Source organism: Parus major, chromosome 18 (genome assembly GCF_001522545.3).
Source record: "Parus major isolate Abel chromosome 18, Parus_major1.1, whole genome shotgun sequence".
NCBI lineage: Eukaryota > Metazoa > Chordata > Aves > Passeriformes > Paridae > Parus > Parus major.
In genome coordinates this window covers 1,205,242-1,223,168 of record NC_031786.1, presented here as the reverse complement: position 1 = coordinate 1,223,168, position 17,927 = coordinate 1,205,242, and the positions used below count along the sequence as shown (strand labels likewise).

The window sequence follows — 17,927 nt, the reverse complement described above, 5'->3', positions numbered from 1 at the left end:
CAGGAGCTCACCCAGCACGGACAGGGAGGTGTCCATGGACAGGAGCTCACCCAGCACGGACAGGGAGGGAGCTCACCCAGCACGGACAGGTAGGCGCCGGCAGTCACGGCGGGGACGCTGCTGCTGCGCAGCACAGCCTCGCACTCGTAGAAGCCGCTGTCGCTCAGGGTGGGGTGAAGGATGGTCAGCCGGCGGCTGTAGTCGCTGATCCCGCTGGACACGGGCGCCCCGTCCTTCTTCCAGATGATGTGCAGCTTGATCAGTGGCCTGGGGGGGCGTGTCAAGAGCCAGCTCCAGCTTCCCTGGAGGATCCCACCTCCCTCCATCCCGCAGGTTCCAGGAGCGTGGTGGGAACAGATTTAGGGGCAGCCAGCCCCGAGGCTGGGCAGCGCCAGCGGGGAGATTCCCCATCCCCATCCCAGTCCGCACCCCACGGCTCACCTGGCATTGGCCACACACTCCATGGTCACCTCCGAGGTCCCTGCCACCACGCTGGTGTTCCTGGGTGGGACAATGATGGTGGGTGCAATGGGATCGGCCGGACCACCCACGTCTGGGAAAAAGGAGGCCAGAGGGACAGCCATGAGCACCCCCTGCCCACCCTGAGGTGTCCCCAGGGAGGGCACCCAAATCCCCAGCTGCTCAGCCTGGAGGAGACAAAGGTGACAAGGACCCGATGCCTTCCAAGATGTCCCTAAGATGTGACCTGCCATGGGAGCCCCGGCACGCCCGGGCAGGGCCACCAGGCTGGTGACAGCAGGGAGGAGGGAGCAAGGAGTCCATAAAGCAAAATGATGGCAACAATAAAAAACCCTCATGTAGGCGCTGTAAAAACGCGATCGGCTCGAAAGCTGCTGATAGAGCTGAATCCATAAACAGGGGCTCCGGGATGTTTATGGAGCTCCAGGACGCCGAGGGACGGGAAAAACAGATTAATGGGGATGGGAGACAGGCAGAGCCCTCCACAGACAGGGGTAACCTATCCCAACCCTGTGGGGCAGCAGGAGGGGAGATGGGGGAGAGCGTGACAGGGCTGGTGTCACTTCAGGGCATGTCCCATGGGATGGGCTGTCACCAACCAAATGAGCTGGGGGAGCCTCGGAGCTCCTGGACGCCCCAAAGGGACTGGGGGGACGAAGCCACAGGGGTGGCCCCCAGGCAGGGGCAGCTCCAGAGCACCGGGAGCTGACAGGGAGACACGGCCAGGGGTGGGGTGTGCATGGGGTGACGCTGCAGCCCCCCCTGCGCACCCCCCATCCCGGGGCACGGCCGGATGCAGCTGGAGCAGCTGCCTGTGACACACCAGCGCCTGCAGCACAGCCACCAGCTCCTAAATAAATTCCGAGCCGGCTGAACTGTTAAGTCAGCAGAAGCCGGAGCCTCCGAAGAGATTTACTGCAAATGAAATCTGGGGGCGAGGCAGGGGAGGGGGGCAGTGCCCCCCACACTCACTGGCCACGCTCAGGGTGATGGGCTGGCTCGTCTTGTTGTCACCGTTCTTGTCATTCACCGCCTGCACGTAGTAACGCCCCGCGTCCGGGGCCACCGTGGACAGGATGACCAGGGTGTTCTCCAGCGTGATGGCTCTGGGGGAGCACGGGGAGCTGGTCACATCGAGCTGGGACCCCCAGTCCCCACCCAGCACCCTCACCTGCCTGGGGGCACCCCCATGGGACCCCTCCTCTCCCCCACCTGTCCAACCCTAGGATTCCCTGAGCCCAAGCAGAGCCCACAGGATGGTGCACATTCCTAGGATTTCTCTTTTTTTCCCGTTTTTTATTTAATGGAACGACCTAATCTGCTGGAAACATAAAATGCTGTGGGGAATATGTTTTTTTACCATTAAATACGAGATAAAGGAGTTTTATCTCCTCAATCCCGCTTTGCAAATCGAAAGGAGACCACTTCAATTCCTGCATAATGGGGGTTACAAATTCAATTCCTGCAGGCTGTGGCTGCCTGGACTCCGGCAGCACCGGGATCTGCCACAGATCCGTGGGGACACCTGGCACACGCGTGTGTGCCGTGCTTGGCTCTCTCCCACCCTGTCTCCAGCCTTCCTCCCTCTTGTTTTCAGTTTTTGTTAAGGAATCCCTTTTTCTGGTGGCAAACAGAGCCATTGGTCACCGGGCGTGTCCCGGGGTTTTAGCACGATGTGCTCGAGGTGTTGGTTAAACACCCTTAGCGTGGGGACGAGGAGAAATGCAGGATGCTGGGGGGTTCCTGGGGATTCCGGGGGGATCCTGGGGGTGCTCACATGCGGCTGCTGGGGGAGATTTTCCGTCCATCGCGGAACCAGGTGACCTGGGGCTGCGGGAAGCTGGCGATGCGGGGCGCACGGATGACGGCCGCCTCGCCGTGGGACACGCTCTGCTGCGTCTCGCTGTCCTCGAAGCTCCCCATGTCTGCAGGACAGCGGAGAGAACCGTGCCAGGGGCTGGGGATGCGCCCAGGGAGCCAGCCCTGGGTCTGCGGTTTGTGGGGTGGGCTCCTCGGGGGATGGGGCTGCTTGGGTCAGGACCCTTGTGCTGGGTCAGGACCCCCGTCCGAGTGTCCCCCACCACAGACAGGCTGCAGGCACAGCAGGGAGGGCCCGGTCCCGGGGCTCCCCAGCCTCGCTCCGCTCCCCATCCCGTGTCCCGGTGCCGGGAGCATCCCAGCATGACCCTGAGTGCAGCTGCTCATCCCACCCTGCAATCCCAGGCTGGGAGCACACAGCATTTGTGGGAGACTGAGGGAAGCGGGGGGGAGCATGGAAGAGGGGGGTGGGACAGGAGATTTTTATTGACTTCCTTAATTGCTGTAATTAAAAACATGTAAAGAATCCTTTTTTAACGACTTTGCCATTATCATTAGTTGTTAGCACAGCTGCCTTATTAATTTCTCATTATCCTCCTGATTTGTCACTGCTCCTCAGGAGGTGTTTAAGGCGATGGGACTGGGGCTGTCCCGGAGACAAGGGGTGCCAGAGAGGGGCAGGTTCCTTCGGGGGACAGAGCCACCATCCCTGGCCTCGGCACTCTCATCTCCTCCTTAAATCGCAGGACATTCTCAGCGTCACTCCAGGGACGCTCCGAAGTCACTGCCGGAGTCACTCCAGGGACACTCCGAAGTCACTGCCGGAGTCACTCCAGGGACACTCCGATGTCACTGCCGGAGTCACTCCAGGGACGCTCCGATGTCCCTGCCCAGGGATGCTGCAGGCTCGCACGTGCTGGCCACGAGTGGGACCAACAGCAGAGCTGTCCCTCAGCTCCGGGGGCTGTCCCCGTGCTGTCCCCACGGAGCAGGACGGTCACTTACAGGCCACCTGCACCTCGGTCTGGCGCTGCAGCAGGGCTCCCATGCGGTTGCGGACGATGCAGCGGTAGAAGCCGGCGTGGGTGCGGTCCAGCGAGGTGATCATGTACCTGCGGGAGGGGTACCAGCACTGAGGGGACATCCGTGGCACTGTCACAGCCCCGCGGAGGGGCTGCAGGTCCTGCACACCCTCCTGTGCCAGGAGCCGCTGCTGGAGGTGTGTGGTGGATGTGGATACGCAGCCGTGGATGCTCGTGCGGGCCGGGGGGACACCCCAGTGTCCCTCATTGCCACGCAGGGACTCGCGGCCACCCGCACCGGAGCTGTTTCCGTGCACAGGGCGGTGACCGCCACCGGCCTGGGGGCGGGATGTGACCCAGCGCCACCAGCCGCTGTCCTGAGCACTGACACTGCTGGTGTCGCTCAGCCGGGACCTGAGAGCAGCTCCGATGAATCCTGGCTGAGCCCCCCTTATCACCCCCGAGCCTGCTCTTATCAGCCGCCAGCGCCAGCAGCCGCTGAGGAGATAAAGGAAATCTCCACATCTCCACTCGAGCACCCCCCGAGCATCGCCGCGCTCCCCGAGCCGGACCCTGCTGCCACCAGGCCGTGCCCACCCCTGGAGCTCGTGTTTCATCCCCCTCAAAACAGACGGGGGAGCCTCGGGGGGCCCGGCGGGCGCTGCAGCGTCGCCGTCCCCGACGAGGAGCGCTGCGAGATAAAGCAGAGAGGGAATAAATAAAGCAAGCTCAGCCCTCCTTGCCCAAAATCTAATCTTGCGTTAAAACCCGCCGCGGGCTCTTTCGGCAGAGCTTTGTTTGTTCTTCTGAGAACTGAGCGTAAATTAAACTTTCATAAGACCTGAGGAGCGCGTTGCCTGTGCCGGGAGCGCAGCGGGGCCCGCGCCCACCTCCCCGCACGGGAGGAGGTGACAGGGGACACCGGGCTCCCTCCTCGCCCTGGGGACACGGCGGGACCGGCACCGATCCCGCTGTGACACCCACCCAGCCGCCCACCCACTCGGGGTCACCCGTCCCCGCGGGAGGAGGGACGCTGCCCTTTGGGAACGAGTCCTTGAGTGTCACGGCTGATATTTAAAAATGCTCCCCAGAGGCTTTAAATAAGATATTTCAATTCCACGGAGCTGTCAGGAACGGCTGCAGACGCCAGGAATAATGGGCCCGCTCTCCTTGCCGTGTCCTCGTTAATAAATCACACCGTGGCTCCCGAACACACGCACGGGGATGGACGCACGGCTGGACGGACACACAGCAAGCAGAGGGACACGTGTGTCCCCAAACAGACCCGTGTCCCCTCCAGACCCTCATTCCAGGACAGGGACAGTGCAAAGCCACCAGGGCTGGCACAGCCCAAGGGACCCAAACCGGGTCACGGGGAGCACCCACGGGCACGACACCTCCACGGGGAGCCTTGTCCCCAGCCCAGGACACTCCAGCAGATCCAATTAAAGGGGCCTGGTCCCCACACACGGGAGCTGGAGGAGTTATTGAAGCAGCAGCACTGCCACACACACCTCAGCAGCCGAAAATAGCCCGGAGAAAGGAAATCAATTCCCGGCGCAGCTCAGCCCGCAGTCATCAACCAAACCAGCACAGACTTTGTTCTCTCCCGCTCGCCTTCCACCGAGGCTTTTATCCAAGACCACTAGGATTCGATTTTCTTCCCCCATCAAGCCTGGCTGGAAGGGGATGGGAATTGATTTCACCCCCAGTGTCACCCTCCCTGTCACCCCCTCACAGGGGATGTGCTGCGGGCAGGAGGGGTGGATGTCACCCCACGTATCCTCCCCAGTTTGTGCCACAGCTTCACGGCCAGGGGTTGCAGAGCCTTTGTTCCATGCAGGGAAGCAGCTCCTCCAGCTGGGACCGATCCCGGGTGGCTCTGTCCATCCGCCCCCGCTCCAGCCGGGACGGAGGTGAAGCTGGCGCAGTTCCTGGCACAGCCCCGCCTGCTGACTCCGCTGTTCCAGGGGTTTGTTTGGCTTCTCTGCCAAGACGGAGGTTGACAGGGCATGGTCCGTGAGGAAAAGCCCTTCCACAGCGAGCGCTGACCCGCGCTGCTCCGTCAGGAAGCGGCTGCGCCCCGCTCAGCCCCGGGGTCAGGAGGGGGCTCCGAGGCTGCAGCCCCGTGCCGGGGGAGCGGCGCGTTTGCAGCGGCAGCTTTGGCACCGGATCGGTCTGACAGATGGATGGCTGCATGCCGGGAATGACAACCTGTCCGTCCATCCATCCATCCATCCATCCATCCGTCCATCCATCCAGGACAGGGCCCAGCTCCTCACTGTGCCATCCTCTGTTCCCATCGCTCCGGCTCAGCCCTGCCCCAGCCCCAGCCGTGCCTCTGTTTTTGTAGGGTTGCTGAGGAGCGTGGGGCTGACGCTGCCGAATTATTCTTAGATTGAGGGGGTGGAGAAAGGCCGGGAAAAGCAGCAGCCAAAGGATTTGATCCATCAAATCGAAAGCCAGAAAAGTGCAGAAATCGGTGAGGTTCTTCCAACGCCGCCCAGTAACAGCAACAGCTGGATGGGATTTGGGATGGAAGCACACTGGCGCAGTCCCCTTTGATTAATATCCCGCATAACGACTAATTAATTCTGGAGGGGACGTGTGTTTGAATAGTTACTGTGGGATAATGAAATGTCAAGTGAGCATTAAAACACACTTAGCAGAGGTTTAACGACTCGAAGCATCCGAGCGCGTGTCCCGGCCCCTGCTCCGGGCCAGCGCTCGATGAGGCTGCGAGCACCCCCCTGGAGCTCCATCAGCCCCGCTTAACTGGGCTATTGGATCTCAATTAGCTCCCGATTGGAACGGGAAAATCTCTGTTTGCATCCACGTGGCGGCTGCCTCTCCTCCTGCCCGGAGTGTTTCCCCTCGGCCGCGGGAGTTGTGCAGCCCCGTAAATCGCTGCCTCAATTGGCCCTGCCAGAACAATGAGCTGTTTAATAATTAATGCCCGTGTATTAATTAACCAGCCTCCTTCCTGCGGAGCGGGGACGGAGCGAGCCTCGATCCGTGTTGCGGCATCCGGAGGGTTTTGGTGCATTGCTGAGCACGGCCTTGGCCAGCTCCCAGCCCCGGGGCATCTCCCTGTCCCCTCCTGAGCCTCTCCATGATCCCAGCAAGGACATTCCCCCCGCTGCCACCCCAGCCCCGCTGTGCCCACGGCTGCTCAGGCCAACATTCCAGCGTCCCCCCGATCCCAAACAAGGCACAGGAACAGGCTGGAGCCTCCCCAGCACAAGTTTTTCCCAGGAAAAGCCACGCCAAGCTGCCCGCGCTCCTCATCCCGTGGTGATGCCAAAGGTGATGCAGGCCAGGCTGGAACCACCAGAACCAGGAACGCCCTGCTGGATCCAACCCTTCCAATGTTCTTCTGCTCCCATTAATTAACTGATCGCATGGTAATTAGTTCCCCACGGCAGAGGGATGGGCTTCACACTTGGGCTGGCAACCAGAGCAGGGATGGGTTCCCAGTGAGCAGCAGCACGGGCGGAGATTCCAGCAGGAATCCAGGGGTGATCCATCCTGTTTGCCTCAGGTCTGGGATTTTCAGAGGCTCCCGGCTCTGTATTTTACATAATTTGGGGACCAGCTCCAGGCATTAAACATTTGGGATCCTTGCTAGGCCATAAAGTCACATCAGGGTCCAGTTGTGTTCCTGGGACACCCCAAAAGCACCCAGTGAGGAGCAGAGGTTGAAAGATCCCCAAATCTGCCCCAAATCCCAGTAAGCCCATGCAGAAAGGCTCCTGGAAGGAGATGGAGATGGATCAGAGACACCACGTGCTGGAAAACCCACCCCAGGGCTGGCATGGGGTGGCACGGAGAGGCTCAGCTGTGCCAGCCCAGCTTGGCAGAGGGGAGCTGGGGCAAAGCCAGCTGGAGCTGGAGATGGAATTACACTTTTCCAAGCTCCAGCAAAGCGGATCTGGGCTCTTGAGAGGAGGTGGGGAATCCTTCAGTAGCTGCTGGACTCCTGCACCAGCTGTGGAGGCCATGAGGAGAAACACGAGGGCTGATTTAGGAGCCAGAAGATGCATCCCTATGGATGGGAGTCTGTCCAGAGGTAATCTATGTGTAAGGTAATTTCCAAAGGCAGCAGGACTCGATGCAGCCCTTAATAGGACAATCTCATGTGATAAATTACCATACCCAACTAATCTGCATGTTAAATTTCTTGTATGAGAAATAAATATCCTCAATTCACCAGAGAAGCACTTCCCTTCAGAGGATTTCATTAAAGACATTGAGCTGCCTGATTTGCATGTTATGATTCCTCATACGAGGAGAGCCCGGCACCGGAGAGATCCCAGAGGGAAAACCAGAGCTGGGCCTGGACAGCCGAGTGTGTGGTGTCAGTGACACCTCAGGGACACCCCAGGGACACCTCAGGGACAGAGGGGTGGCACTGTGGGCTCCCCAAAGCAGGAATTCCATGGGAATCCTGCACCCCATGCCAGCAGCAGGGAATGGAGGGAGCAAGGAGAGGGGAAGGCAGATCCCCGATCCCATTCCATCCACCAGGGATGCTCCTGGGATCACGGACAGAGCCAGGCTGATCCCTGACCCCCCTCAGTCCCCAGGGATGTTCCCAAGGGAGGATGTCTCCACACACACAGAGCCAGGCTGCTGCTCAATCCCTCGGGATCCTGCTCGATCCCCTGGGATGCTCCTGAGGGAAGAGAGCTCTGCATGCACGTGGATCCAAGCTGGGATGTTCCCAGGGACGCTCCGGGGAGATGGGTCCATGATCACGCGTGAAGCCAGGTTCCCGATCCCCCCCAGCCGCCAGGGATGGCTCCGGGGAGGGGATGATTCCACAAGCACACAGCCCCAGGCTGCTCCCCGCTCCCTCCGGAGTCCCTCAGCACACCCAATCCCCCGGGGGGCTCCTCGGGGAGCCGTGATCCCGCAGGGATGCTCCCGAGGGATCAGCTCCCCGCGGAGGCACCGCCGTGGTCCTGCCCGGCTCGGGACGAGGCTCAGGCCGAGCCCGTTGCCCACCTGGCCCTTGGCGAGCTCGAAGAGCCGCTCCGGTGGCGGCGGCAGCGCTGCGGGAAGGAAAGGGCTGTCGCCATGGAAACGCTGCCAAACTGGGAGTGCGGCTCTTTCCCTGGAAACGCGGCGTGAGCTCCTCCGACCACCGGCGAGGCGGCTGGAGGGGAGCAGGGGGACAGCGAGCAGAGCCCACCGCCCCCCAAAACGGGGCAAACGCACAAGGGCCACCGCAGCCGGCGGTGCCGGAGGGATTCCCTGCTCAGGACAGGACGTGAGGAGCAGCGCTGAGGATGACGAGGATGGAATGCTTGGAGACACAGCCCTGGTGAAGCCACTGAAGCTGGCTGGGGACCGCCAGGCGAGGCCACCGAGCCTTGCTGGGGACCACGAGGCGATGTCACCGAGCCCGGCCGGTCCCCGGGCACAGCCCCCCGCAGCACATTGTCCTCTCCAGAGCCTCCCTCATGGCACAGCCGGGCTCTGGGGAACGTCCTCCTGTCCCTGGGCCGGGGGACACACGGCAGCACCGAGCTGGGAGGGACTGGTGCCCCCCAAACCCCTCAGCCACGGCGCTGATGCGCCCAGAGCCATCCCCGGCCCCACATGGCCAAGAACATCCCCGAGCCTCCCCGGCCAGCAGCACCAGCCCTCCCCTCTCTGAGGATTACTCTGTTTCTAAACTCGTTAACTTTTAATTACAACCTTCCCACTGCCTGAGCGGGCTGGCTCGGCGCCACCGACAGCTCTATTAAAATTTAATTTCTGCCCATCATAACTAATTTTGGTCCTTCGCCTTCTCACCAGCAGCCTCCAGTGCCAGGCAAGACAGCCAAAGCCTCATCTCCACACTCCAAATCCCCACGGAGCCGCGGGCAGAGCCAAGGGACGCTGGCAGGTTCCGGGGGGAGCCCAGCAGGGATTTGCACGGCGGCTTCTCTGCTCCCTTGGCTGCGCTGGGTTTGTTTGGGCTTTCCCCACGTGTTTGTTTGTTTGGTTTCTCACTTCCTTCCTTAATCCTTTCTGCCTGGATGCTGGGACTGGGGGCTCCGGGGGAGGGGAGTCACCTTGGAGCAGGGGTGCAGGGGTGAAGGGATGCAGGGATGCAGGGATGCAGAGATGCAGGGATGCAGGGATGCAGGGATGCAGGGATGCAGGGATGCAAGGATGCAGGAATGCAGGAATGCAGGGATGCAGGGATGCAGGGATGCAGGGATGCAGGGATGTAGGGATGCAGGGATGCTGGGATGCAGGGATGCTGGGATGCAGGGATGCAGGGATGCAGAGATGCAGGGATGTGGAGCTGTCAGGCATCCCTGAGCACAGACACTGCTGCTGGACCCTTTCCAACTGAAGGGTCAACAGAGGCACGGGTCAAACCCAGGAGAAACCCGGGAAAAGGAGTCAGAATCCCCATGCTGGGTTTGGAGGTGACCCCCAGGCGCCCCAAGGCACTCCCAGTACACAGCAGAGCCCAGGATCAGCATCCTGAGCCCTTTCTCCTGCCTGGGAAACAGCTGCACTCCTGGCAGGAGCGAGCTGGGGGAACTCTGGGGCTCCACAGGTCTCTGAACTTCCACACCGTGCCAAGGGTGTCCCACAGGGCCAGCAGCCAGTGCCTCAGGGCACTGCAGAGCTGCAGCCACCGCGGCTCAGGAGGGGACAGTCCCCAGGGTCCCCAAGGAGGGCCGGGGCTCCAGGATCTCAGCACAGCACACGACATCACCCAGCCGCTCTCTCTGCGTTCCCGGCATCCCGGAGCAGCCCCGCGTTGCTACAGCAACACGAAGCCTTTGGATTCGATGCCTGGAAAGGGGGAACGGCTTGTCTCGACCTGAATTATTGATTAAAACAGAGAGGATGACACACGCACACACACACACACTCAGAAGCGACGACAAGAGGTGCCCGCCTTGATTTAAAGGCCATCTCTGAGGGGCTGGAGTCGCGCTGTGCCAGGATCAGTTGGCACTCGGGGCTGGATCTGGGCACTCTCTCCCACCATCCAGCCTTGCCCCTTCCCTGCCCGGCTGTGATCCCTGGGAGGGAGCCAGGGGCGGGCTGTGATCCTCAGCCCGGTGTTAAGGTGTTAATCCGCTTGTGCAAACACCTCGTCCCCGGTGTTGACCCGCTTCAGCTCCCCCCGTTTGCTCTTCAAACAGAGCCGGCAGCTCCGGGGCTGCCAAGCGCTGCCTCTGCCGCCTCCCAGGATCCAGCCCTGGCACTGGGACCGGCGTGACGGGAGGGATTTGCCAGGGATGCTCGGGAAGGCTCAGAATCCCAGAGTCACTGAGGCTGGAAGAGAACTCCAAGGTCATCGTGTCCAAGCTGTGCCCAACCCCAGAGCTCTGAGTGCCACCTCCAGTTTTCCTTGGACACCTCCAGGGATGGGGACTCCAAACCTCCCTGGGCAGCCCCTTTCCCCTGCCTGGCCGCCCTTTCCAGACTCACCGGTATTCCAGGGAGAACTTGGTGAGCTCCCGGCTGTTGTGCAGCCACTTGAACTCGAGGGGCCAGCTGCCCTCGGCCATGCAGGTCAGCACCAGCCGGTTTCCCTCCAGGTGCACCTGGCTCCGCACCGGCTCCGTCTTGAAGTACGGGGAGACATCGTCTGTGGAGAGAGGAGGGAACGGGATCAGGCCCCCCATCCTGCCATCCCCACTGACCCCTCAGCGCTGCTACCCCAATAAAATGATCTTTAAGGTCCTTTCCAACCCAAAGTGTTCCACGATTCCATCGGCATCAGCGTCACCCGGCGGCCACCTCACCTTCCCCTGCCCCAGCCAAACCACCCAGCCCCCCTCCCTGTCCCTTGTCCCTCCCTGAGCCGTTCCAGCAGCCCCTCCACGAGGGCTCAGCCAGCTGCAGGTTTATCTAAGCTGCTTCTTTGCTTTATTCCCGGCTCCCTTTGTAGCATCTCCGAGCTTTTAACTCGGGGGGTGAAGGGGCGGAGGGGCTGCGAGCGGAGCGAGGCAGAACCACTTACTCCTCTCCTGTTTTATTTGCTAAGTAAAACTATAAATCGAACCACACAGCTCCATTTTCTGCTTAACAAATGGAAGCCCTTTTACTTCAAAGGCACATTCATATTCCCCAGCAGCTTTCAAGTGCACGTTCAATCACAGCTCTGGGTTTTTTCTTTGGGGTAGGGCTTTGCTTTCTTGTCTGCTCGAGCTGAATTGGTGCAGTGAATCCCGAGGCAGTGCACACCACCCTGGTGGTGTGACGGGAGTTTGTGGGAGCTCAGAGACACCCCCAGAGCTGCACCGGGGGTGCCTCTGCTCGGTCCTGGCTCCTGCACAGCCAGGTGGAAATGTCCAGTGGATTTACACCCTCCTGCCTGGCAAAGGAGCTCCTGTGCAGGCTGGGTTTGCCCTGGCGCTGGATGCCAGGGGAGTCATTAGGAAGGGAAGGAGCAGCTTGTGGCTCGGTAATTTAATCTTCCGCTCCGACCTTCAGCAGCGCTGGCTGGAAGGGGCAGCCCTCACTCATCCCGGTGCTCCTGCCTCAGATCCTGGATGGATCCGGACATTGGGGCATCAGGGCGTGGCAGCCCAGCGTGTCACGGGGGCCAAGGGGGCAGCTTGGTACCCCGGCTGTGAGGTTTGGCACCAGCCCCACCCATGGGCACGCTGTTCCCGGGGCTGGGGAGCTCACAGCAGCCCCGCAGCCCTCGGAGTGGGGACACGGGGGCCCCAGGAGTGGGGACACGGGAGCCACAGGAGTGGGGACACGGGAGCCCCAGGAGTGGGGACACAGGAGCCCCAGGGCTCATGAGAACATCCCAGTGCAGGATCTGTGTCACCTGTGCATGGCAGTGGCCACACGTGTCCCCACCAGAGCTTGACCCTCCAGGCTGGGGTTTCGCCCACGCCACCCTGGAGACTTTGGGATTACGGCAGTGCCCAGATGGGGACGTGGCACAGCCAGATGGCAGCTCGGGATCCAAACACCTCCCGCATGGAACCGCTAAATGAGCCGTGCACCACGCTGGGGTCCGCTGGGTGCGAGGGGAGGATCCAAGCATGGCACAACGGGCTGATCCCCAGGGAATTCTGATCCCCAGGGAATGCTGATCCCCAGGGAATGCTGCTCCCTCAGGAGCACCAGGCTGTGCTGCCAGGGTCCAGCCGAGCGCTCCAATGGCACAGTGGGACTGAGACCTGGCATGCCCAGTGCTCCCCCTGCACCCAGCCAGCACCCAGTGCCTGGGAGGAGTTTGGGAAGCGCTTGGGAAACTTGGGAAGCGTTTGGGAGCGTTTGGGAGGCGTTTGGGAGGTGTTTGGGGAGCGTTTGGAAAGCATTTGGGAAGCGTTTGGGGAGCGTTTGGGGAGCGTTTGGGGAGCGTTTGGAAAGCATTTGGGAGGCGTTTGGGGAGCATTTGGGAGCGTTTGGAAAGCATTTGGGAAGCGTTTGGGAGGCGTTTGGGGAGCATTTGGGGAGCGTTTGGGAGCGTTTGGAAAGCGTTTGGGGATCGGGGTGCTGCCTGTGCACCTTCCCCTGGGCCCGGCTGCCGTTTGCATCCATCCTAATTTGATTTTAAGCAGCTAAGGCTCATCACGCTTTGAAGCGCCCGAGCCATCTGTTCTGCATTAAGGGGTGAAAAACGGCGCAGAGCAGGAGAGGCGGCTCCTAATTCCACATGGATCGTTCTGTGCTGATCCTCCCACGAAGGTCACAGCGGCCGCCCCGCGCCCCCTGTGCCCCCAGAAAGGCAAAGCCGCCCCAACCACAGCAGGGCACAGCAGGGATGGGGGTCCTGGGGGTCCCCTGTGAGGGGTGACGGTGGCACTGAGCCCGAGTGGAATCCTCCTCATCCTCCTGGGAGCCTCTCCAAGGAGCCCAACACAGTGCCAGGGGTGGCTGAAGGAGAGGAGGGATCGGGGAGGGGAACGTGGCTCGTTAATCCCGAGGATTCCAGAGAGGCCTCCAGGGACAAGTCCGGGTGTTCCTGGTGTTCCCAGGGGATGCCTCACACCAGCTCTTGGAGGAGAGGAGAGTAGGGGCCCCAATGCTGAACAGCGCAGCCCCCTCATCCCCAGCCCTTTCTGCAGCCCTCCCGGCCTCAGTTTCCCTCTCCAGCTGCACCAGCCATCCCAGCTCTGCTCCCTGGGGACAGCTGCGCTCTCCCACCATCCCTGACAGGCCCTGGCAGCACCAAATCCAATTCCACGGAGCTCCCATGGGTAGGAGCTGCCAGTTCCCGGGCCCAGGGGGAGGGTTCCCGGTGGATGCCAGCCTGGTCCCCCCGCGAACGAAGGGTCATTACCGCTCATTCCGCCTCTCCCCCATCTGTTGTGACTGTTTACACTCCACTTGCTAATTAGAGTCTAATTAGTTGGTGCAGAAATTCATCACTTTCCAAACACAGGCGGCAGCGAGGGGCGTCTCCGGGAACATCTGCACATCTGCCGGCGGCACGGGACACCGCGGAGCTCCTGTGCCACCCCCTGCCACTCCGGGCCGTGTCACCAGTGTCCCCTCCACAAGCGGAAGTGCCACCAAGCCCCTCTGTCCCCACCTGCCCTCACCGCTGACCCCGGGGCTCAGCTGAGCTGCAGGATGCGATTCCAAAGGCTGCGAAAAGGGAAGGGGGACAGCGACAGGGACGGTCCCTGCCGGTGACAACCTAATGCCAGGCCCTGGCACGGCTCTAATCCCGCCTAATGGGATCAGGATCTTGGCCGCGGCACTTTAGTTACATCAGGGCCGGCGGGGCATTAGAGCCGGAGCGGGCTCGGATGTAGGGCAGGGCTCCCCAAAGAGCCCTAATGGATCCTAATTCCCGGCCCTAATGGGCGAGCTGGGAACTAAGCTCCCCTCTCCCCGGCTCCAAATCCCTCTTGATGGGAAGGGACGGGCAGTTTTAAGCCTGGAGGAATCCCGGAATGGCTGCCAAGGGCACGGCTGTGCCTGGCAGCTGCTTGCAGGGGGGTGGGGGGGACGCAGGGGCAGCCCCCTCCTTTTCCCTTGGCTCTCAGAGGCGAGGTGGGGATGAGGGCACGAGATCCAAGCCCACAGCGGAACTGGGGACACCAGGGGACAGCCGGGTCCTGCCTGGCACCGCCATCCAGGGGACAGCACGGTGCCACCTCCCCTTAGGGACAGGAGTGACTCCATCCCTGCCCAGCTCAGCCACCGGCAGCCCAGCTCCCGCTGATTACCGGGATTCAGGAACGCCAAGGGACAGGGACCTGGGGGATGTCCTGAACCCAGCCCAGCTTCAGGTACCCGACAGAGCCCAACCAGCACCAGGGACCTTGGGGAAAGCAACTCCATCCTCTTCCTCCTTCCCAACAACCCCTCTTTGGCCCCACCAGGACGCGGCTGGTGCAGCTCTGGGGAGCACCCACACCCCGCCTGGACCACAGAGAGGGGACACAGCCATGTCCCTGCTCCCCCCACAGCCTCCCAGGGCTCCCCCATCCCATCCCCACCCAAAACGGAGGCTGCAAAGGAGGATGCCAGCCCGGGAAGGAAGATGCCAGCCCTCCAGGAGCGGTGGCACGGCCGCCTGGCACTGCTCCCACCCCGGCCCCCCCAGCACGGGGAGATGGAGCTAAATCTCCTCGGCATCAGACTCTCGCTGGCTCCGCAGCACGAAGAGATTAAAAAACAATAAAGAGAAAGCGAAACCCTCCGCTATAATTACCAGCCTTTAGCCGCCAGCGGAGGCAGGAGGGAGGGAGGCAAGGAAAAAGGGGGAAAAAGAAACAGAGGAGAAGAAGAAATCCACTAAAATTTTAATAGGAACCACTGCATTTAATTTAACGACACATTTTTTCAATTACCAGAATAATTGTTTTATTCATAAAACGAGTTTCAATAAGAGGGTAATTTTCCTTTGTTTTTATTATTCATTTGTGGAACATATTCACGGTGCGGTTCCCCAGAGCTGCCTCCCCACATCTGGGCAGGGGGGGAAAAAAACAGCAGGGCCCCCCAAAAACAGCACCCAGGGGTGTCCCTGAGCGCCCCGGTGGGGTCACAGCCTCAGCTGTGGAGAGGCGGCCCCAGGGGACCCATCCTGGCCATCCGAGGGGTGATGGGGACACGGTGGCCCTGGGGACAGGTGAATCCCTGCCCGAGCAGCTCGGCCAAGTCCCACTCCCGGCTTTGTGGGATGCCAGGTGGGGAAGCATCACTTTTTTCAGTGGACGCAGGTAAAGCCAGCAGGTCAATTCAGTGGCAGCCGTGTCCCCAAGGGCACGGAGCCACCGCCACGTCCCCGGGGGTGCGGAGCGCGGCCCCAGCTGCTCCCGGTGTCCCCAGGTGAGGCCCTGTCGCGGTCCCCGGTGGCAGGAGGCAGGTGCGGGGGCATTAGCGGCTCTCCCTGCCGCTGCCGGAGCCATTAGCATTCCTGAGACACGGCTCCATCCCCTTAATAAAAAGCAAACACGGAATTGAAATGCAGAGCGCTGCCGGCACCTGGGGAGCCGCGGAGCGCGACGCTGCTGCCAGGAGGGCACCGAGGGGCAAGGCTCAGGCTGGGGGTGCCAAAGATGAAGCCAAGAATGAGTCAGAGTGGTTTGGGAACCTCGGCTGAGTCCTGCTCGCCCTCCTCCCACCGCCTGGGCAGGTGCAGAGCAGCGTGAGCCGCACCCTGCAGCCTCCCAGGGGGTCCCCATAGCGGTGGCAGCGGGGCAGGACGGCTCCGTCCTCCTCGTGCCATCAGCACCACGGCCAAAGTCACGGAGTCACCGAATCCCAGAGTGGTTTGGGTTGGGGATGTCCTCAGAATCCATCCGGTCCCACCCCATCCATGGGCAGGGACACCTCCCACTGGCCCAGGCTGCTCCAAGCCCCAGTGTCCAGCCTGGCACTGCCAGGGATCCAGGGGCAGCCACAGCTGCTCTGGGCACCTGTGCCAGGGCCTGCCCACCCTCACACTAAATAATTTCTTCCATGGGATCCATCCCAGCATTGGCCCTCTGTCCTGATCCCAGCAGAGCTGGTCCTGGAGCAGTGTAGGGACACCCAGCTGGCCCTGGAGCAGCACAGGGACACCCAGCTGGCCCTGGAGCAGTGTAGGGACACCCAGCTGGCCCTGGAGCAGTGCAGAGACACCCAGCTGGCCCTGGAGGAGCCACAGGGACACCCAGCTGGCCCTGGAGCAGCACAGAGACACCCAGCTGGCCCTGGAGCAGTGCAGGGACACCCAGCTGGCCCTGGAGCAGCACAGGGACACCCAGCTGGCCCTGGAGCAGTGTAGGGACACCCAGCTGGCCCTGGAGCAGTGCAGGGACACCCAGCTGGCCCTGGAGCAGTGTAGGGACACCCAGCTGTCCCTGGAGCAGTGCAGGGACACCCAGCTGGCCCTGGAGCAGTGCAGGGACACCCAGCTGGCCCTCGCTGTCCCCCCAGGCTGGGTTGGTGCCACAGGGCAGCCCCTCTGCCCACACGGAGCGCTGCCAAAGGAACCCGGCACAGTCCCACCCATCCCCAGGGATCAGCCCGGCTGCCCCGCACACCCCCACCCACGGCGTGTCTTTTGATGCGGGTTTTTTTGCCCTTTTTACTGAGAAAAAGACTTATAATTGCAGATGTGACCATTAATCCTCCCAACTTACTTTGTTCCCTTCCTTCCCTGCTTTCCCCTCCCTCCCTTCTCCCCCAGCTGAGACCAAGAGCTTTAAAACTCTCCTTCTGGCTATTAATTAAAAGCAACCTCTCCACTGCCGTGAGTGTACTTGCCATAAATTAATAGCAGCCTTCTTAATCAAATCTTATCTCCTCTGCAAGCGCCCGGCGCGCGGGGCCGGCTTGGTATCCCAGCTTGCCCAGCCGTGAAATGCAATTCCCAATGCTCCAGTGGCCTTGGCAGCTCTGCTCTGTCCCCTCCTCCCCGGCTCCGGTACCTGTGCGGGCCCGGAGTCCCCACCTGGGCCGGGAGGGAGGAGAGGGGCCCGGCCACCCTGCGCGGAGGTGGCTCCCGGAGGACACGCTCCATTTCTCAGCCATTTACCGCGTTTATCCGCAGCCCCTGCGGACGGCACTCGCCTTCCTGAATTATTTAGGAGGGGTTCTGCGCTCCGAGGTGGCGAGAGCCGTGGTGGGAAGTCCTCCTGCCGGAGCTGGGGGTGTGGGAAGGCAGCGGGGCCGTGGAGCGGCTTTTTGGGGGTCAATCCCCGGAGCGGTGAGCTCGCGGTGCTCCGGTTTCCGCAGAACATTGGAGAGCGCCATCCCTCCGGTCCCCCCATCCCCGTCCCACCAGGTTTTCCTTCTCCCCAGCCCTTCCTCTGAGGTGTCGGCTCCCGAATCCCTCAGAATTCCCAGAGAGCAGAGACAGGGCCACGGACACGATGCCCCGCAGCTTCTGGGGCTGCTGATTCCATCCCTCCCCTTTGCCATGAAGAAAACACTGCTGGACGTGATTTTCCTTCTCGCCAGAGGCGGCCCTGCCCCCTGAGATGGGCACGGGGGGCTCGGGCTGGGGTCCCCCCGCATCACCACGGCCCAGGAGACACCGAGAGCGGCAGTGGGAGCCCCCAGAAAGGAGCTGAGGGGGTTTTCAGCCGAGTCAGAGCAGCCTGGACAACTCCCCTTGCCCGGCTCCAATCCCACCGGGACCACGGGGATAAAAGCGCCCTTGTGGAGCAGGGAAGCGCT

At 61.7% G+C, this 17,927-nt stretch overlaps 1 protein-coding gene across 2 annotated transcripts in view; it reads right to left on the bottom strand.

Annotated features, from left to right (window-relative positions):
- Nucleotides 1-17,927, bottom strand: part of SDK2 (sidekick cell adhesion molecule 2) — a 44,923-nt gene that overhangs the window by 15,668 nt on the left and 11,328 nt on the right. Inside the window, exons 2-7 of one of the 2 annotated variants that reach the window (XM_015646137.3) lie at nucleotides 10,770-10,929; nucleotides 3,304-3,410; nucleotides 2,258-2,405; nucleotides 1,453-1,586; nucleotides 442-553; nucleotides 77-267 (exon numbers count right to left, since the gene is read on the bottom strand). In XM_015646137.3, the coding sequence (XP_015501623.1) occupies nucleotides 77-267; nucleotides 442-553; nucleotides 1,453-1,586; nucleotides 2,258-2,405; nucleotides 3,304-3,410; nucleotides 10,770-10,929 (852 nt within the window). Of the gene's footprint in view, nucleotides 1-76; nucleotides 268-441; nucleotides 554-1,452; nucleotides 1,587-2,257; nucleotides 2,406-3,303; nucleotides 3,411-4,834; nucleotides 5,791-10,769; nucleotides 10,930-17,927 lie in introns of those variants that run through there. The other variant, XM_015646138.3, reaches the window with a different exon arrangement.